Source organism: Micromonas pusilla (assembly GCF_000151265.4).
Source record: "Micromonas pusilla CCMP1545 genomic scaffold MICPUCscaffold_2, whole genome shotgun sequence".
Lineage (NCBI taxonomy): Eukaryota > Viridiplantae > Chlorophyta > Mamiellophyceae > Mamiellales > Mamiellaceae > Micromonas > Micromonas pusilla.
Genome location: NW_003315883.1, coordinates 1,132,256 through 1,151,537, shown reverse-complemented (window position 1 = coordinate 1,151,537; position 19,282 = coordinate 1,132,256). Strand labels below are relative to the sequence as shown.

Sequence of the window (19,282 nt, the reverse complement as noted above, 5' to 3'; positions counted from 1 at the left end):
GTTGAGCTCGTCTTTTTGTATCAGATATACACACAGTGTACTGTATTCCGCTCGCACGTCCGCGCCTACCTGTAGGACCGGATGAGCGTACTGTAGATCTGATTACAAAAAGACTGAGCTCTAACCCATCCGGGCTAAACATGTGACCTAAATGCGAGCAGGTACACGTACGTGTATATTAAAGCGCTTAGATGCACGTAACCTACACGTACACGTACACGTTCTAGCCCGGATGGGTTAGAGCTGAGTCTTTTTGTAATCAGATCTACACACGTTCAGATGTACTTTCGTACTTTCGTACGGAAGTACTTCCGGAAGTACGTTGTACAGTTCGGATCGGCGGGGACGACGCGCGATTGATGTCGAAGACGTTGGAGAGGATCACGACGGACGCGTAGGTGGTGTAGTCGTTGTAGATGTACAGTCGTTGTTGTCATTCAAACGAGAGGACGTGCTCGTCTAGTAAACGCTGATTATTTGGTGAGTTTGCGGAGGAATTTTGCCGCGAGATCGTCGCCCTTCTCCGCGGCTTTCGTGTACATCTCAAGGGCCTTTGGGATGTCTTTCGTCACGCCGCAGCCGTGTTCGTAGGCGATTCCGAGGTTACAATCCGCGGAAATGATCCCCTGAGCGGCCGCTTTAGTGAACCATTTGAACGACTCGTCGTATCGCCCCTTCTCGAAGAGACAACAACCTACACTGTTTTGTGCGACGGCGTCACCCTTCGCGGCTACCTTCTCGAAGTATTGCGAAGCCGTGTCGATGTCTTTCTTCACGAGGACGCCGTGGTAGTAGACGCACCCTACAATCATCTCACACTCAGTGTTGCCATGCAGTGCTCCCTTCTTATACCACTCCAGCATCTCAATGTTGAAGCGGAGAGTCAGCGGCTGCGAAGACGCGACTTTCGACGCCTTGCGCCACACGGAGTTCACCAGGGAAAGGGCGACACGCGTGCAGACGTCCGTCACGTGCGAGAACACCACGCTCGCGAGCTGCTCGTTGACGTCGAACGTCGGGTTCACGGATTTGACGATATCAATGAGCTCGGCGGGCGTCCTCCGCGTCGCCGTGAGCTCCGCCCGCGTCTCCACGTGCTCCTCCCTGACGCGTTCGAGCTTTTCTTCGAGCTCGTCGAACCGCGCTGAAACGAGGCGAAGGACGTCGCCCGGGGAGACGTCGTCGTCGACGTCGACGCTCGGCGCTTCGCGAGCGGGTGGATCAGCCCGACGGCGCTTACGTTCGTTGCTCATGCCGTCCTCGAACGGTCGCGAACGTGCGGCGGCGCGAGAGGAACTGGCGCGGGGACGAGTTCGTTCGCTCCCTCCTAGAAAACTCGAACTTGGAGCAGCTAGATAAGGTTTATAAGATCAGCGCCTCCCGGAAGTACGGAAGTTCGTGTACTGTACTGTTTTAAAAGTGGTTTTCATCGGAAGAGTACATCGTCAGGTCCCGTGGCGGTCTTTTGCATACGAAACTCCAAACGCATTTGATAGGCTGAAATTTTCGTACCTAGGTCCGGAATAAAACCCTAGATGAAGGTATCCCTTCTCCCAAATACTACAACCAGAGAACCAGTCCAGTTCTCACGCCTTTGCGTTTTGAAGATGGGCGCCAAACGGATTTGAAAAATCGCTCCCGAGGCGCAGAAAAACCAGTCTCTGTCTAGCCGCCGCGGCGGGTCACGCCGTCGACGGCGCGCTCATGACCGCGCACGTGACCCTTCCGTCAGCGAACCCACTCACGAGTCGCCTCCCCGCTGGATCGATCGCGATCGTTCGCGGTCGTCCCGGGGCGCGATGCATCCCCGAAGGCGTCCACGTCCGCGGTTTCGAAGAAAACGAAAGCGCGTCGTCGGCGTCGTGCACGCCACCTCCGACGCCGGCGTCCCCGAACAGCGCGGACTGACCGCCGCCACGGTCGTCGAAGCTCGACGTCCGGTCGCGGGTCAACGTCGACGACGCCCCTCCGACGGCGCGATGAAGCTCTCCCCCGAACGACCCCGAGCGCGAGTGCGCCCGCGAGCGCCGCCCGTCGCGCCGCGTCGCGGGGGCGTCCGCGGCGAAGCCGATGCCGCCGCCGCCGTACCGAGCGCGCCCGAGCACGCCGTCGACCGTGCTGCGAGGAAAGAACGCGACGGAGTTATCCCACGCCGCGGTGAGGACGCCACCGCCGCCGTCGTCGCGGTGAGAGACGTACGCTTCGACCGCGGCGACCGCGGCCGCGTGCGCGTGCGCTCTTCCGACGCAACGCCACTCGCCGCCGCTGCCGTCGCCTGTCCGGACGCGCGACCACATCGCGACGGCGCCGTCCACAGACCCGGAGACGAGCCCTAACCCCGGGTAACCCTCGTTCGCGTCGTGTCCGCTGCTGAATCCGCTCGATCTGCCGAAAAGGCTCCCCGAGGAACCGGAATACGTCAGCGTCGCCCCAAGGTGCGCGTCTCGAAGCGCGGCGTCGCGCGCGTCGTCGCCGTTCCAATTTTTCCGCGACGTTCCAAACCCGTCGCCGCTCGCGCCGCCGTAGCGAACAGTCGCGAGGGACGTGACCGGGCCGAGGTGTCCGTGAAGCGCGATCGCGCCGCCAAGATGTCCGTCGAGGGATAGCACGCGAACGACGCCGTCCTCGCCCGCGCTCGCGACGACGTCCGCGCCGTTTCGCGCGTTCGACACCGGGGAAATCGCGTTGACGCATCCGCGATGTGCGCGCGCGCTCGCGAGCGCCCCCCCTGAGGATCTGCGCCAATCCCACGCGTACACTGTGCCGTTTCCGTCGCCGGTGAAGACGAGGTCACTGCCAGAAACGGATGCGAGAGCCGCGCGCGAGGAAACTGCGCACACGCCTCTCTTGTGCCCTCCGAGCGCGACGGCGGCTTCCCGCGCGCCTTGACGCACATCCCATGACGTAGAGACACCAGCAAAAAAGAAGTTAAAGTCAACACTCGCTCGGGAAGTTAGTAAAGTCATAACGCGAACGATATAAGACGCGGGCAGCCCGACGCGGTAGATAGGACGAGGGACGGTGTAATTTGAGTGATACAGACGGAACAGACTGATAATCGAAGTTCTGGGCCCAGCCGACCCCGAGGGCGACGCAACCGGTGCGACGATCACTTCAAGCGTTCAACGGGCTCTAAAATTCCTCCGCAGCGAGAAGTATCCCGCCGAGTATCTTCAGGAAGCGCAGCAGCTGGGTTTGCGCCGCCAGTGAAATTCCCCCAAGAAAAGAGAGCACCTAGCCAGACTTCTGACGGAACGGACGGAAAGAAAAGCGTTTTGCAATGAGAAAGAGAGAGGGAGTTGCAAAGAAAGATCCTACCATAGCCTCACCGAAGCGTCTTTGGTCGAAGACGTGAGCGCTAAAACGGTCGAATTTGAACCGTTTATCATCGCCCGAACATTAGACACCGCGCCTGCGTGCGATCCCGGGGACGCGAGCACGCACGCGCCAGTGGTGACGTCCCAAGCGGCGACGCCGCCGCCGCGCGTGCCGCCGACGCACACGCGCGAAGACGCGCTTCGAAAACTCTCGAAGCCGACTCCGGGGATCTCCGCGTCCGCGAGGAAACATAGAGCGGTGAGCGCAGTCGCGGCGCCACCGCCGCCGGCACCCCACCCAAGGTTAGAAGCGCGCACGACGACGTTTGAGTGTGGGTGCCAAGATGCGAACGCGCCGTCTTGGGATCCGGCGGCGACGACCTCCCGAGCGCGGCGGACACGTCCGCCGCCGCCGCCCTCTCGGCTCTCGGGGGCGAGTCGAGAGGTGACGACCGTGACCGCGGTATCGAACAAGCGCACGCTCGCGCGATCGCGAGGGAGATTCGCACGAGCGTCGTGCGCGGTGCTCGCGCGCATTCGTCGGCGCTGCGGCGCGGCGGCGTCGTCGTCGGAGTCTGCGGAGGCGTCTGTGTCGTCGTCGGCGGCGGCGTCAGCCGTCGACGATTCGAAGCGACGAAACGGACGAACGCCGCCACGCCCTGTCGTGCATTCGTCCAGCGCCCACCACGGTGCGATCGATCCAGCCGCTTTCGACGCGTATAATATCGTCGATGAGGCGGTCTCGACGACGTGCCGCATGTTCTCGACCCACGCGTCGTGCGACACCGCGATACCCGGGGCGGACGCGTGAGACGGCGAGATGTTTTCTTTTTCTTTTCCCCGCGGCGCGGCGCCCGCGACGCCTCCTGCTCCCGCGGCGCCTCTCGCGCCCGCGTCGTCCGCGTCCGCGTTCGCGCGCGGTGTCTTCGCGCCTGACCCTGCCTTCGTCCCGTAGCTATTCCACGCCGGTTTTGCGTCCCACCCAGCGCGAGATTTCGGTCTGACGGCGTCAACGGACGCGAGTTGCGCGTTTTGGAAATATCCGCCGCCGTCCGCCGAGACGGCGGTGTTTTCATCCGCGTCCACGCGCGGCAGCTGGGACAGCACCGACGCGATCGCGTGCGCGGGTAAACCGATCGACGCCATCATCAAGGCGAGCGTCCTTCGACGGCGCACGCGCGTCGACCCGGGAACGAGCCATTCGCGGTGCCCGTCGCCGTCGCCGTCGTCGCCACTGTCGTCGTCGTCGCTGCCGTGGCGAACCGTCGGGAGCTCGATCCCCCTCCACACGCGGACGTCCCCCCACAGCGCGGCGCCGCCAGGGAGCCTACACCCCGCGCGCTTCGACAATGACAACACCCGAGTGATCGCGACCGCGTCGCCGGAAGATACAGCCGCGTGTGCGGCGGCGTGAAGCGCGCGCGTGAACCCCGGGTCTTTAGTCGTCGGCGAGCGGTCCGCTTCTTCCTCGGGGGAGAGGGCGGCTCTCTCTGCGTCCGCGTCGTCTCCACGCTGCCTCTCCGTCTCCTCACCCGAGCCAGGTTCGTCGCCGTCGAATGGCGTCTCTGAGGATCCCGCGCTCGTCTCGGACTCTTCGGCTAAGTGCGCGAGCGTCAGCGAGGAACCGGGTGAGCGCGCGGCTGTTTTTTTCGGGACGACACGACCCCAAACCTCCATGGCGTGCAGGACGCCTTCGAGGTCGATCGCCGCGAGCGACATCGCCGAATCGTCGGACTCCGCGCAGCCGCCGCGAGAAGAGCGAGTAGGGAAGGATTCGATCGCCGCCCTCGCCGCGGCCGCGCGGGACGACATCGGCGCGCTCGCCGCGGCGAGCGACCACAGTTCCGTGCTCTTGGTTTCAAACGCGCGCGTCCCGTCGTCGTCGTCGTCGTCGTCGTCGTCGTCCCCCGCCGCCTTCGCCGCCGTCGGCGCAGGTTTAGGGTTTGAAACATCAAAAGAACTCGATCTTAACGACGACGCGAACATCTTACCGTCTGGGGATGCTCGCGCGGACCCTTCGCGACTGATCGGCGCCGACCTCGCGCCCCTCGCGGGGGAACCTGGCGGGGAAGACCCCGCTGATCCGCGTTCCCACGGCGCGTCCCGGCGCGCGGTGGACGGCGCCGAGTCGAACGCCGATTCTTCTTCGCCGCGAGATGCGCTCGATCGATCGAGATCACCCCCCGCGTCGTTAGCCGTCCGCGTCGAGGCGCCGACGAACGACGACGACGCCGCGAGCCACCCGTTGAACACGCTCCCGAACGACGGATCGGGTTCGGTCGGCGACGGAGCCCGGCCGCCGCCTTCGTCGCCGGCGGAGCGCTTCGACGTCGCCGCCGTCGCCGTCGCGCCGATGCCTTCGTTCACGCCGCGCACGGATCCGCCTCGCTGGGATCCTCTTCGCGAATCCAATTTTGGCTTCATTCCGACGCTCTTGCGCCGCGAGCGGCCGTTGAAAAGGGAACCGAAGAACGAGGAGTCTTTCGCGTCCTTCGAAGACGCGCTGGGGAAGAAAGGCGCGGCGTCGGCGCCGTCCTCCCCCGTTGATCTCTCTCCGATCGCCCCGGTGGTTTTGACCGACGCAGACCGCTCTTCGAAAGCGAACACATCGTCGTCGATGCCGCCGCCGTCGTCGCTCGCGACCGCTCGAGGCGACGGAAACGGGATTCCCCCGCTCGCGGAGCGTCGATGCGTCTTCGCCTCGCGCGGCGTCGGCCCGTCGCGTCGAAGCGACGAGAACCGCCTCTCGAACGACGCGGAGGGCGCCACATCGGGCGCGGGCGCCGACTTTTCGAGGACGAGCGCGGGAGCATCTTTAGCGATACCCTCTAAGGAGAGAAACACCGCGTCTCCGCGTCGCCTCTGCTCGTCGTCGTCGGCGTCGTTCCGCGAGCGCGCGTCGCCTCTGCTCGTCGTCGCCCTCGGCGGCTCGAGTCTCAGCGGCGGCGCGCACGTCGGCGGCGGCGTCGTCGTCGGAGGCGCGACGCGCGAACCGAGCGCGAGCGCGTGAGGCGACGCGTCTGATGATGGCGCCGCCGTGGCGAACCCAATCGCGGAGAAGACGAATCCTCCCCGACTTCCCGCGCCGGAGGCGGCGAGACTGCCGCCGGCGTCGTACGAATGCATCGAAACGCGTCGCTCGGTCGCGTCCGCGGCGCTGAACGATCCCGCGCGCGCGTGACCGCGCTTCACCTCCGTCGTCTCGTCGGTGTTCGCATCCGTCTCCGCCGAGGGATACAGCTGCGTCGAGCGAAACCGCACGACGCCGCTGCCGCGGCGACGAACGAGCGGGACGCGGCGCGCAGCGACTTCGACGCCGCCGCCGACGCCCTCCGGCCGAACGCGACGCGGGCGCAATTCGCGGACTAAACCGTCGGACACACCATCGGACGACATTCCGTCCAACACGCCGTCGTCCAACACGCCGCCATCGTCGCCGCGTCGCCGCTCGCTCGGATAAAGCCATCGCTCGCTCGCGTCCGCGCTCGAGGCGTGTTTTTCCTGCAGGCTCCGCCGCCGCAGTCGGCGTCGCATCGAGCGCGCCTGCTTCTCCGCGTGTCGTACGAACGCGCTCGTGCGCGCCATCGCGTGCGAGAAATGTGCCACACTCGCGTCTTCGCCGCGGTCCCGCGCTCGGACGTCTTTCGCGAAGGCGTCCGCGTCGAAAACGCTCGACGACGACGAAGCTTTCGCGTTCACGTTCGCGTTTATTCGAGCACGGTATCCGTGAAATACGTCGCGCCAACACAAAGCGAACGCGACGCGCGCAGCGTCGTCGTGCGCGTCGCTCCATCGCTTCCCGCGCGCGCCGGCCCGCCGCGCGCGAGCGAGCGAGGTCTCGAAGCAGGACGCATCGTCGTCGTCTTCGTCGTCGTCGACGTCGCCCTGGTCCTCGCTCGCGTTGAGAGTGGAATTCGGACCCGCGACCGCCGCCGCTGTCGTCGTCGCCGTCAAGAGACGCAGTCGATCGATCAACGCCGCCGCGATCTTTCCCGGGGTCTTCACCTCGTGCGCGGCGCGTACTATTTCCGAGTGCTTCCCCGCGGATTTCGCGTCCGCGGCGAGGGCGCGAGCGTGCGCGACGACGACGACCTCGTTCGCGTCGAGGTCGACGACAACGACGTCGGGAGACAGGGACGACAACGTCGTCCCCTCCTCCTCGTCCTCCGCGCGCCTCTCGCCTTTCGCCATCCCGTCGCCGTCCTCGCCGCCGCCGCCGCCGCGCGACGACGAAGAGACGATCATCCCGAGGAACCACGGCGTCTTCGCGCGCGTCGCATCGCGCAGTTCCCACGCAGGCGTCGCCGCGCGCGTCGCGTGCGACCATCGCAACGGATGCAACGCTTCGCGCGCGGCGGCAGACGCGCGGACGAGCGCGCCGACGTCGCGCGATCGCATCAACACCTTGCGTTCGGTCGCGAGCGCGAACACGAGCGTCGCGACGTTCGCGGGGTCCAGACCCGCCCCGGTCGCGAGGAGCGCGTCGAACGTGCGCTCGCGAGGGACGCCGCGGTGAAACCCTCGCGACGAGAGTCGCTCGGGCGGAAGCGGTCTCGTCGCCGTCGACGCGTTCGTCCATCGCGTCCGCCGGAGCGTCCGCGGCGCGTCGACCGCGTCCGCGCGGTTCGCGTCTCTCCCGTGCGCGGGCTGCGACGTCGGCGACTCCGGTCGAGAGCGCGCGATCGAGCCGCCGCCGGCAGCGGCGACGGCGGACGCGGTCGGCGCACGCGCGGGGAACGCGACGGGCTTCCCGCAGACGACGACCAACGTCGCGGGCGTCGGCGCGCGGGGGCGACGCGCGAGGCCGTCCACGATCGCGGTGACGACATCCGCGAACGGCGCGATATCTCTCCCGCGCGCGCGCCACGCGTCGTGCGCAGCGTCGAGGGCGCGCGCCGCCGCCGCCGCCGCGGCGGGCGAACGCGAGACGAGGCAGAGCGCGACGCGCGCGCGCGCGCGGGGGGACAGCGACCCCGCGAGCGCGCGCCGCGTTTCCTCGGGCACGGGCGCGAGGAACGAGACGCACGCGACGTGGAACGTTCTCGCGCCGCGGTCGCGCGCGTCGTCGTCGTCGGGCGCGTCGTCGTCGTCGTCGTCGTCGTCGTCGTCGTCGTCGTCGTCCGACTCGACGGCGCGCGCTCGCGCGTCGCCCGCGTCGTCCGCCTCCTCGGTGAAGACGACGGGGTAGCGGACCGTCGCGAGCGCGCGTTCGGGCGGGTCCGCGACGTGCACGTCCACCCCGGACGGTAGCGCGTGCGATGCGAGCGCGGCCGGCGACGGGGCGTCCGATGCCGCCGTCGACGACGACGCGCGCGGATGCGATGACAAAACTTCGGGGCGGTATCGCGCGCGCGCGCCGGCGAACTCGCGTTCGCCGTTCATCGCCACGGGCGCGGGCGGCAGCCCGACGATGGCGAAGCACACGAGGTTCGGCATGACGCCGGCGCCGACGCCGACGCCGACGCCGCGCGTTGTGCCTGAGACTCCTGTCGTGATGAACTCAGCAGCTCAGTGGCATACGAGTGTGCCAACGAATACACAGGTACAGTACGTGTACACGTACACGTACAGTACACGTACAGGTAGCCGCTCGCGCTCAGGGAAATTGCGGTACGTTGTACAGTGTGTATCTGATTACAAATACGTTGTACAGCACGTGTACAGTACTGAGAGGATTGTTCGTACACGTACGTGTACTGTAGTCATGTTTTGCCCGGATGGGTTAGAGCTCACCTTTTTGTAATCATACCCGAAGGTACTTTCGTACGAAAGTACTTTCGTACTACAGTACACGTACACGTACACGTACTGTACAACTAATTGTGTATAAGAATCACTAGCTAGAGCTGCGCCGGCGCTCGGGGCTGCGCCCCTCCCGCGCCGGCGCGTTGAAAGGATTCGTGGTTTCAAATCAGCGCCTCCGGCGCGAGGGACTCGATCGGGCCAGGTTGATCGGCGGTCTCGATCGAAACAGCGGTTTGAAAAAATCGAGATAGGGTAATTTACGCGCGATGGCAACAGTGCGCGTGGGGTACTTGTAGTACGAAAGTACGAAAGTACGTTTTAATTTGATTACACATATCTCGCGTCGCCGTCGCCGCGTACGTCGTCGTCGTCGTCCCGTGGTGAGCGCTGAGATGTTTGAGGCGTTCGTTCTCGGTCTGTATTTTCGCCGCCGTGTTTTCGAAAGCCCCGACTCGGCGACATTTTCGGCGTCGGCGGCCGAGGTCGTGCACGATGTGATACTGTAACGCCTACATACTGAGCGTTCGTCCAGTGGACCGCCGGTGTGCTCTTCGGGTGGTCGTGCGCCCAGACTCCGTGTGCTTCCACCGATTGCCCGCTTCAGCGCCACACGGTCCGTGAATCATATGCTTCAACACCAACGCATGTAAGCTAAGTCGTGCAGCGACTGAGAGCGACGTAGAGCTGAGCAATCGCCCCCGAGGGAGGCAAAGGCGGGGGGGTCGTCGCCATGTCGGGGATCTCCGCGCATATGAGGTTATCGACGTTGAAGTCGCTGCCGCGCTTGATCTTCAAGATCAGGTGAGTGTGGGGTAAGCCCCTCTTCTGGAACTCCATTGGAGGAAAGTGCCTTCCTTCGTCGGTCGTTACCGGAAGACACGGTCGCCGCGATGCGACTTCGACCGGACAGTCGTGCACCAGTCCGCGCTCGATCGTGCCGAGCGTGACAGACGACGGTCGAGCGATTGAATTTGAGTCTACCCCATAGTCGAGGTTCTTGAACACTTCGGCAGCGAGTTCGACGGGGATGTCATCGAAGGCCATGGTGAGACGAAACCGCGCGAGCGATCGACGATTCAACAATTCGCTTCGCGAAGTGCTTCACCTGCGCGTTGTCCGTGCTCGTGACGCGCAGGTCGCCGATCTCGGGGAACGCCAGGTCGCGCGCGTCGTCGTAGTTCGTGTGCGCGGCCGCGGTCGTGCTCGAGACGTCGCGACGCGTCGTCTCCCGCGGTGGCGCGACGGTCGTCCAAGCGACGCGCGACGCGTCGCAATTCGCTTCGCGAAGTGCCGCGTCGCAAATCGCTTCGCGAAATGCTTCACCTGCGCGTTGTCCGTGCTCGTGACGCGCAGGTCGCCGATCTCGGGGAACGCCAGGTCGCGCGCGTCGTCGTAGTTCGTGTCGACGGGCGTCTCGGGGAGACATATATTTCGCGACATCGATCTTGGCAAATATTTATTCTCGCAGCGCTACGTGTACAACGTTGTACACGTACGTGTACGTGTACTGTACGTGTAGTTGTACACACAGGACGTGTACTCTTTGAGGTTCTTTGGATAGAATAACCTGACAAAATACACGTACGTGTACAGCTGTACACGTACACGTACACATAGAGACCTCAACACACTACTCGTACACCGAGACGATGTCTCGACATGCACTGGGTACTATAGGATACTCGTACTCAGACTGTTTGCCACTGCGGTGGATTTCCGTCCACCGCAGGAGAGACACGTCGCCCCTGCTCCTGCCACAGTCCGCGCGTAAAATTTCGCGAAAATTCACGTGCCAACGCGCGTTGGCGGTGCAAACGTCCGTGCACAATTTGAAGTCGACAGGCGCGGCGACGGCGCGGCAGCGCGCGCGCGAGTACGCGCGAGTACGCGCGAGTACACGCGGTCGGTCGAAATCGTCGACCGAACTCGCCAATCTCGGTTCAAACTCCCCGACTTTTTGTACGAAAACGACCGCACAGCGCAATTCAGTCCGGATTTTCGATGGAACGTACTCGGGTAACACCTAAAATCTGGCAGCGCTTTTAGTCAGGACAACACGTATCGTACTCGACGAAATCCGAAAGTTGATAATGGATCTTCGAAGATAGAATACTACTGTACACGTACACGTACTGTATCTTCGTACGAAAGTACGTTGTACGAAAGTACTTTCGAAAGTACAACTACTTTCGTACGAAAGTACTTTCGTACGAAGGTACGAAAGTACCTTCGTACAATTTTACTGTATGTACAACTACGTGTACAGCTGTACACCGGTTACAGTTGTACGAAAGTACCTTCGTACGAAGGTACTTTCGTACACGTTACAGTAACGCGTTGTACACTGTACACATACCACTGCTCCGTGACAGCACCGTGAGGATAGAGAGGCTGTGTTCATGTCCGCGGCTCACCGTCGTTGGGCCACGTGCGGTGCGCGATGGGCACACTGGCCACCATCACTCTCTGCTAGAAATAGTGTGTCTTTTCGTGGTGACATCGCGCGAAAAGGAGGAGGTTGCCCCTTTTCAACTTTTCTCTTGTCACGGCTAGGGAGTTGCTCGAGAAACAATGATTTGCCCTTCCTGTCCAACAATTGCAAAATCGAAAGGGCAGACGCTGACTGTGGTTGCGGTGGTGCCGGGTATGGAATGATGTGGTGCGATAAGTGCGCGGGTGAGGGAATGCTCGTAACGCTGACGAAGAAGCAAAAACGCGCACGAAAATGGAGACGTCTGGAACTAGAGCAAAGACACCAAGGACGAGGACGAGGGGTTTGTGAGACTGGCGGCGGTGAAGATGGAAACGAGGCAAACAGGAAGGCGTTTAAGGTTTTGTCTTCAGCTCCGATTCTTTCTCCTAAGAATTTTCGGATGTGTTTCCACTGCGACGGCACGGGATTAGTGCTCAGCCCCCACGGCGACCTCCCAACCCCAATGGCGTACTCATCTCGTGTTGAAATTATCGGCGCTGGCATCGGAGGAGCCGCCCTCGCTCTTACCTTACAGCAACGCGGCGTTAGCGTTGCGCTCTTCGAAAAAGACCATCGTTTCACATCTAGGAAGCACGGCTACGGACTCACGATGCAGAAGTACTCTGGTGGGACTGCACTGAGCCATCTCGGACTAGTCCTCGAGGGGGTGGGGTCCAGCTCGAATATATCGTTCTCTTCCAATGGTGACGAGTTAGGCCGCTACGGTCACGCCACTTTGGCAGATTTTGATGAATCAGAAGGTGTGGGCACCACAGCAAGTGATAAGGGATGCAATGTTCACCTGCCTCGCCAGGTGTTGCGTCAGGCGCTGCTCAGGCGTCTGGCACCAGGTACCACACAATGGAGGCAGTGGTTGGAATGCACCGAAGGTGTGCGACGCACGTACTTGCAATACTTAAGTTTAGAGAGTGAAAGCAGCAACTCTGACTTTGCGCCCTCGGTGGTAAGCGTTTGGTCGAGAGAATCGTGCGACCTGCTTGTTGGAGCTGATGGTATTTTTTCAAAGGTGCGTGAAATTTTGGTCGGCAAGGAGATCACAGACGAATACTCGCTACACTATTCGGGTGTTTTGGTGGTTCTGGGAATATGTCATGGGTTTGATCACCCTTTGTGTCATCACAAGGTATTACAGGTCGTGGACGGGGAGAGTAGGTTGTATGTGATGCCTTTCAGCGCATCGCCTGATGGAGACGGGGTTCTCGCCCCTGCAGTGCAAAAGAAGGAGGGCACGAATACGGTTGATCAGAATGCGGCGATGATGTGGCAGTTTTCTTTTCCTCTTGACGAAGCGAGCGCTCGAGATTTGACGAGCAGCAAGTTTTCGGGTGGGATTCTCCTCAACGAGGTAATCAAGCGATGTGAGGGTTGGCCTGATCCAGTCCATGGACTCCTCGTAAGCACAAAAACAGAGAACGTTAGTGGATACCCTGTCTTTGACCGTAACTGCGTGAGGCCAGCCGACTGTCGGGATCTTAGGGAGAAAAGTACGCGACGAGTCGTACTAATTGGCGACGCGGCGCATCCTATGTCACCTTTCAAAGGGCAAGGTGCTAATCAGGCGCTTCTCGATGCGGTGCAGCTGGCTCGAGCCCTCGTTCGGACGTCCGCATACTCACCACACGAGATCGAGCGCTTGCACGGGTGTGTTTCACACTTTTCCTACAATGATGAGGTGGTAAGTTCAGATTTCTGCATTCATACTAAGTTTCATACTTGCGTAGCATTCTTTTAAGTAGCATTCCACAATCCGCGAGACCTCCAACTTTTTATCGACTTGACTTCGCTACCGCTGACAGTTTGTGACTCTTCTTTTATAAAATCGACTGTTGGACTTTAAACCGTGGAGTTGGCGTTGAGGCATTTCGAAGGTGCGATGTATTCGCGAAGTAACGAAAAGGTAAGAAGGTCACGCGACGCGGCAGCATACCTACATTCACCAGCGGCGCTCGCGGAGGGAAATCGCGTCCGGGCGCACGTGGCGGCAGCAGCAGCAGAAGCAGAAGCAGCAGACGATATTGTAAGGTGAATTATTTTGTCTCGATTCTCTATATGTTTCAGTTATTATGCATCGGCCAACGAGTCTTGATGCAGTCACAACATCGAGCAACGTCTCTTCTCAGCGCATTTATACATCGGCACCTTCGCCTAGAGTGCCAGTGAGGGTCTTAGCAAGGTCATTGTACTCTTGTTGGATCCTCCGAAGCTCTTTTTGCATACCTTCACACGCTTCTTCAGTTCCGATGAGGTTGGACCGCAACGACGCATTCTCGCGCTCCAGCTTGCTCAGCCTTAATTTCAACTCGGCACTGTCACCCACAGATCCTCTCACAACGTCAGTATCGTCACCCAACTCAGCGTTACGCTTGAGTCCTTCCACAGAATTCATAAGAGCTTGGAAATCAGCCTCAACAGCCGCATACTTCTCCTGTGCCGCTTCAAGTGCTGCCCTGAGTCGGTCTGACTCGAGAGCTGCATCGCCACCTTCTGAAGCACTAAGTAGCGCGATGAGGCGCGAATTTTCCGCACGAAGGAACTTCGTCTCGTCGCTAGTGTGAGCTTGTCTCTCTTGTGTAACCAGACGTAACTCATTTTCAAGTGCGACAGCGCGTCGCTCCACCTCCTGCAGGCGATCCTTTGCAGCAACACGTGCCCCCGAACCACCGACATCTGCGACCGGTAAGTCATGATCAGACCCTTTGCTGGAAATAATCGTCTGTTCTAGTGCGCGGCGTGACGTTTCTGCACTCTCTGCCGCATCCTCTGCCCTCGCTGCGAGGATTGTCTCGCGGTGAGTCGCTGCTGCGAGTTCGCGCCTGGCCATCGACGCCTGCGCCAGAGCGGAACTCGCAGCAGCAGATGCATCATCCAGCTGCAACCTCAACTTTGCGTTTTCTTCTGTAAGCGTGGTGATGTGGATTGTTTGCTCTGCGTATGAGCGATCTAACTCGCCCAACCGCGCACGTAGTTTAGCTGCCTCTGTAGGAGATTCCGTCGCCTTGTCGCCAACCAACGTTGAACCTCTGTGCTCAGTACCTGCGACAGCGCGAAGCCGTGAAGCGTCAGCGTCTGCCGCCTCTCGTTGCATCTGCATGTCATGCATTCTACGATGCAGTGCATGATTTTGCTCCTCCAACATACGCGCACGTTCCTGCAGGGTCTGAATCCGCTGTGCAGCTTCTGAAGAGGCAAGCTCCACGTTGTGTTCGCGAGATCTTGTTGCCGCAAGCAGGCCTTCTAGCTCTCTGACCCTGTTTGCTTCCAGTCGCAGGCGGTGGCTCGTAGTCTCTCGCTCTCCCTGGGCGTCGGCCAGTCGGGCGCGGGCAACATGAAGGCTGGCATCTGCCGCTGCGAGTTCGCGATGCGAGTGTTCACGTGCGCGCTCAAGCTCAGTCACAAGAGCTTGTGCGGCAGATAGTTGCTCGCGAAGTGCCACTGTTTCGTGCGTGGCACCATCACCAGCTCGACCTGCTTCAGCGAGCGAGCGCGTAAGACCATCATTTTGCAGTTCAAAAGCCTGCAGGTCAGTTATGTATTGGCGATTTTCACCCTCTAATACACGAACACGTGTTTTAGCAGTTGCCAAGGCTGTCTCGTTGGCATCGAGCGCTAGGCGAGCTCGCTGTCCGTCGCGCTCGAGCGCGAGAGCTGCAGTTTGTAGCCTCATGTTCTCTGCTCCCAGATCCTGATAGGCTGCAACGACCTCGTTCACCTCTTTCCGTGAAGCACGAGCGGCAGCATCCGCCTTGGATGCTTTGGCCTTGGTCTTCTCGAGACTCGCCAACAGCTCATCGCGCTCACCTGAACACTTGAGAAGCTCGGAATTGACGAGTTGTTGTTCTCGGGTCATAGAAGCAAGGTCATCAGCGACAGCGCGTAACTCCTCACGGAGCGTGTCATTCTCCACACGGAGCTCATGTTCAATTTGGCGTGCGCGCTCGAGGTGTTGTTCGGTGTCGATTCCACGTCTTTCTGCGGCGGCGGCGGCAGCAGCAGCAGCGAGGCCTCGTGTCTCGGCAGCAGCTGCAACCTGGCGGGCTTCCTCAGCCGCCTCCGACTCGCAAATCGCACGAGCACGCACGACTCGGAGATCCTCAATCATGATATCGAGTTCAGACTGTAGGCGATCTCTCTCTCTATCGAGTGTTCGGACGATATTCTTCGTCCGCGCAGAGTTTATTGCCTCCTCCTCTGCTTTAGAGCGTTCCGCCGCAGCACCGGTTTCAGCCTTTATCATTTTCTCAGCTGCTTTGCGAGCATGTTTACGTGCAAGCTGGAGACGCTGCACGAGATCATCTCGAGTGTTATTGAGACCAGCCACGAGTGTCTTTAGCTGCTCCACTTCTCGTTTGCAAATTTCGGCGTCGCGTCGTAGCTCACTGGCTGCATCTGCATCAGCGCGGGCGCGGTCCCTCACTTCTTGCAGGGCACTCAAAGCTGCACTCGCGTCGGCGCGCGCATCATCACGTTCAGCTGTAGCGACTTGAAGCTCTCTCACTCGTCGTGCGACGTCGAGCTCATAATTCTCTGCTACAGTCCGTGCGGCAGTAACAGCATTTTCAGCAGCATCAAGGCATGTTTCTGCATGTACACGGGCTTCACGCTCAGCCTCAAGTTCCTGTTCAAGCACTGTAGCGCGTTTGGCCGAAACAGCTGATGTCGAAACCACGCTGCTCAGCCTGGCCTGTGCCGCAGCAGCGTCATCAAGCGCTACCCCGAGTGCCACACGAACACGTTCAAGTTCATCAGTAAGCTGTTTTACGACACGAGATGAATGAAACGCCCCAGGCATCCTTGATACGCGAGTCTCGCTTGCCATGAGAGCGCTCTCCGCCTCTGCGACAGCTTCGGCTGCGATAGCTCTCGCTCTAACCTCAGCCTCACCTGCGTCACGAGCGTGTACTTCCAGTTCTTGCCCTCGTTCTCTAGCGATACTTAGTTCGTGACGAAGTGCACCCATTGATACATCTGCACAGGAACGCTCATCGTCAGCAGCTGCCGCCACTTCGAGGGCTTCGTTCTTAGCTGTTGTCGCTGCATGCGACTGCTTTCGCAGAAACTTGACCTCGTCACTAGCTTCACGCAGCAAGCCGTCTAGCCGACGCTGTTCAGCTTCGGCTGAATACGCCCTCCCCTTGAGAGATTCGAGAGTAGACTGTTGTAATCCACTCTCAGCTCTGTATCTTTCCACGGCTTCCTCTGCAGATCTTGCTGCTGAAATGATTTCGTCACGTTGCTCTTCGCATTGTTCCGCAAAGTTGCGTAAGCGCTGCATCTCAGTCACAGCCTCAGCAAGTAACAATTTTGCGCGATTAGCTTGTGCGTTGGCTTCTGCAGCTCGAGATTCAGCGGCATCGCGTGCTTCCACAGCATTAACTATGCACTCAAGTAGCTCGTCATTATGATGATCAGAGACGTGTGCAGTTGCAACAGCGTTCCGCACGACATCGTCAGTGAATCCCGTATGCTGGGCGACGGCAGCTGCTGCTGCACCTGTGGCCTCCTTAAGTTGCATTGAGAGGCTGATCGCGTTATCACGCTCAACCTGTATCCTAGAAAGCTCTCGCCGCAGCTCTTCCGTCTCGTTCTGTGACGTTATGAGCAGCTGAGAGTAGTTTGTATCGGCAAGCTGACCCTCCACAACTTTGGAACTGTGCACCGCACTCTGGTCGATATTTTGCCCGTCAAATGTGGCATTATCAGTTTTTGCCTCTTTGACTGGCGACGTACCAACGCCATTCTGCTCCTCGAAAGATTCTGCGTGATAAGGGCTCACGGTCTCCGCGTTTTGAAGCGTGAGTGATTCCACCTGTTTCATGAGAATTATAATACGATCATTCTTGGCCTGAATTTCTGCCTTGTGCACAAGGCTGTCAAGGTCCAGTTGCCCTCCGTCTAGAAGGCTATTGAGTCGCCTTACTTCGATGTCCCGAGCCATGACAGCACGTTTTGAGGCGCATACCTCAGCCTCCATGCGCGCAAGCTCAGCCTGAGCTTCATTCAGATGTCGCTGGAGTGCAGCGACACGCTTGTCAGTTGTCGCAACTAGATCTTCAAAACACTCGTTTGATGTGACCATATTCGTAGCATCAGATGCAGCCTCCTGAAGTGCAGTAGTGAGCTGCATGCGTGCCTCAACGTCGTAACAAGTGGACGCCACGCTGCGAGTTTTGTTTATATTACCGTTGATGACATGATTCAGTTTGGCTTTGACTCCTTCGTGGACCTTTTCAAGCTCACGATATCTGTTCGCGTGCTGCTCCTTCCAGAATTTGAGCTCCGAGACACGTTCCTCGAGCTTACGGGCCTCTATAGCTGCTTCGCGCAGGCGTGCATCACACTTCTCATCCTTTGCTATCATTTCCATATGTAGCGCGCTGTTCTCCTTTATGATCTTTCCGTTTTCGCGTCGTATGACTTCGACCTGTTCAGAAGGAAACAGACAAGGCAGGTTTGAGGTTTAGTGATTCAGCGCTCTTCCCCAGTGTCCTGAAAACCTATAAAATCGTAGCAGCAGACACGATCACGAACACTGGAAATTTGTACGAATCGAGAGAGAATGTTTTACATCGGGAGATAAGGTGGGTGAAGTCTAACTAACCTTGGTTTGGTATGACTCCAATTCCTGGCCCTGCTTCGTCACTCTTATCTTGAGCGAACGGTAGCTGTTGGTGGCATTCATCAAGTCTTCCACGATCTGTGCACGGTGACGAGAGTAGCGATGGAAATAAACGTCATAATCATCATATCTTATCATGATCGTAAAAATGGTACCAAGGTCTTCGTCCGTTTGAGTTCAAAGAAGCGTGCGAGAGCACAACTTTTTTGAATTCGACAGATTTTGACGAGCGCCTCAGCTGAAACGGTGGAAACAGTTAAAAACGCAGCGAGTGTGACATGCCTTTTCAGTAAGCGGAGCAGATGTCGGATCAAGTTTCCCATCGTAGTTAAGTGTTTCAAGCTTGCGCTTGAGAAGCGAAAGTCTCTGAGCGTCCATTGTTCCGCGGAGAGAGGACAGCCAGGTGGCCCGCAAAAAGTACGTTGCTCTCCCGAGTTTCCCTTCTGCAGGCAGTCCACAAGGGACTCGCCCCGTACTATTGGTACTTTGTCCCTGTTCACGTATTGACGTGCTTTAAGACACTTCACTTCTTCGATTAGTCGGGAAGTATTTCAGAGGTCGTGGAACGTCACAGTGAGTGCTTCACACGCTTCTCGGCGTTTAAACTCTCTGCTGTGCTTTCGTCTCTACGGTGTAGCTATGCTACTCGTACGTGTACACGTACACGTAGCTACACGTAGGTGGTGACTCCATAGTGTGAAATTTAGGGCAAATGTCAAATAATTCTACATACATTAGTACTGTACGACATAGCTACATACACGTACAACGCGTTACTACTCACGTACCTTCGTACTGTAACGTGTACAGCTGTACACGTACGTGTACGACTGTACGTGTACAACACTTGTACAACTGTACATGTACAAGGGCATGAATTGGAGTGAAATAAATAATAAACAATGGAGTGAAATATATTTAGTACGCTCATCATTTTAGACCTACGTGTACACGTACTGTACACGTACAGTACGTGTACATGTACGTGTACAACGTACGAAGGTACAACGCGTTACTGTACGTGTACTTCCGTACTTCCGGAAGTAGGCCTACAGTACAGTAATACCTTCGTATTCATCTTCGCTGTGTTTATCCAATAGGGCAAATAGA

The 19,282-nt window shown here is 59.2% G+C and overlaps 6 protein-coding genes across 6 annotated transcripts; 1 reads left to right on the top strand and 5 right to left on the bottom strand.

Moving 5' to 3' along the window:
* Positions 1–473: 473 nt before the first annotated feature.
* MICPUCDRAFT_38460 (uncharacterized protein) lies at positions 474–1,253 on the bottom strand (the record flags this gene model as incomplete). The annotated part of the gene is made up of 1 exon (XM_003055982.1): positions 474–1,253. The coding sequence occupies one exon, from the start codon at positions 1,251–1,253 to the stop codon at positions 474–476; it is 780 nt and encodes a 259-aa protein (XP_003056028.1).
* An 889-nt stretch (positions 1,254–2,142) lies between these two features.
* MICPUCDRAFT_64521 (uncharacterized protein) lies at positions 2,143–3,421 on the bottom strand (the record flags this gene model as incomplete). The annotated part of the gene is made up of 2 exons (XM_003055981.1): positions 3,330–3,421; positions 2,143–2,898 (listed from the first exon to the last, which is right to left on the bottom strand). The coding sequence occupies exon 2, from the start codon at positions 2,692–2,694 to the stop codon at positions 2,143–2,145; it is 552 nt and encodes a 183-aa protein (XP_003056027.1). The 5' UTR covers positions 2,695–2,898; positions 3,330–3,421.
* Positions 3,422–4,117: 696 nt separating this feature from the next.
* MICPUCDRAFT_64519 (uncharacterized protein) lies at positions 4,118–6,902 on the bottom strand (the record flags this gene model as incomplete). The annotated part of the gene is made up of 1 exon (XM_003055980.1): positions 4,118–6,902. A coding segment is annotated over one exon (2,785 nt), but the record flags the coding sequence as incomplete, so codon positions are not given.
* A 2,469-nt stretch (positions 6,903–9,371) lies between these two features.
* Positions 9,372–10,249, bottom strand: MICPUCDRAFT_46535 (uncharacterized protein). Its single transcript, XM_003055979.1, has one exon. It carries the CDS (start codon positions 10,104–10,106, stop codon positions 9,714–9,716), a length of 393 nt encoding a protein of 130 aa, XP_003056025.1. The 5' UTR covers positions 10,107–10,249; the 3' UTR covers positions 9,372–9,713.
* A 1,464-nt stretch (positions 10,250–11,713) lies between these two features.
* Positions 11,714–13,596, top strand: MICPUCDRAFT_64516 (uncharacterized protein; the record flags this gene model as incomplete). Its single annotated transcript, XM_003056374.1, has 2 exons — positions 11,714–13,231; positions 13,400–13,596. 2 exons carry the CDS (start codon positions 11,714–11,716, stop codon positions 13,580–13,582), a joined length of 1,701 nt encoding a protein of 566 aa, XP_003056420.1. The 3' UTR covers positions 13,583–13,596.
* BLD10 (basal body protein 10) lies at positions 13,576–18,733 on the bottom strand. The gene is made up of 3 exons (XM_003055978.1): positions 18,437–18,733; positions 18,155–18,250; positions 13,576–17,977 (listed from the first exon to the last, which is right to left on the bottom strand). The coding sequence occupies exons 1-3, from the start codon at positions 18,548–18,550 to the stop codon at positions 13,682–13,684; spliced, it is 4,506 nt and encodes a 1,501-aa protein (XP_003056024.1). The 5' UTR covers positions 18,551–18,733; the 3' UTR covers positions 13,576–13,681.
* Between the last annotated feature and the right edge of the window lie 549 nt (positions 18,734–19,282).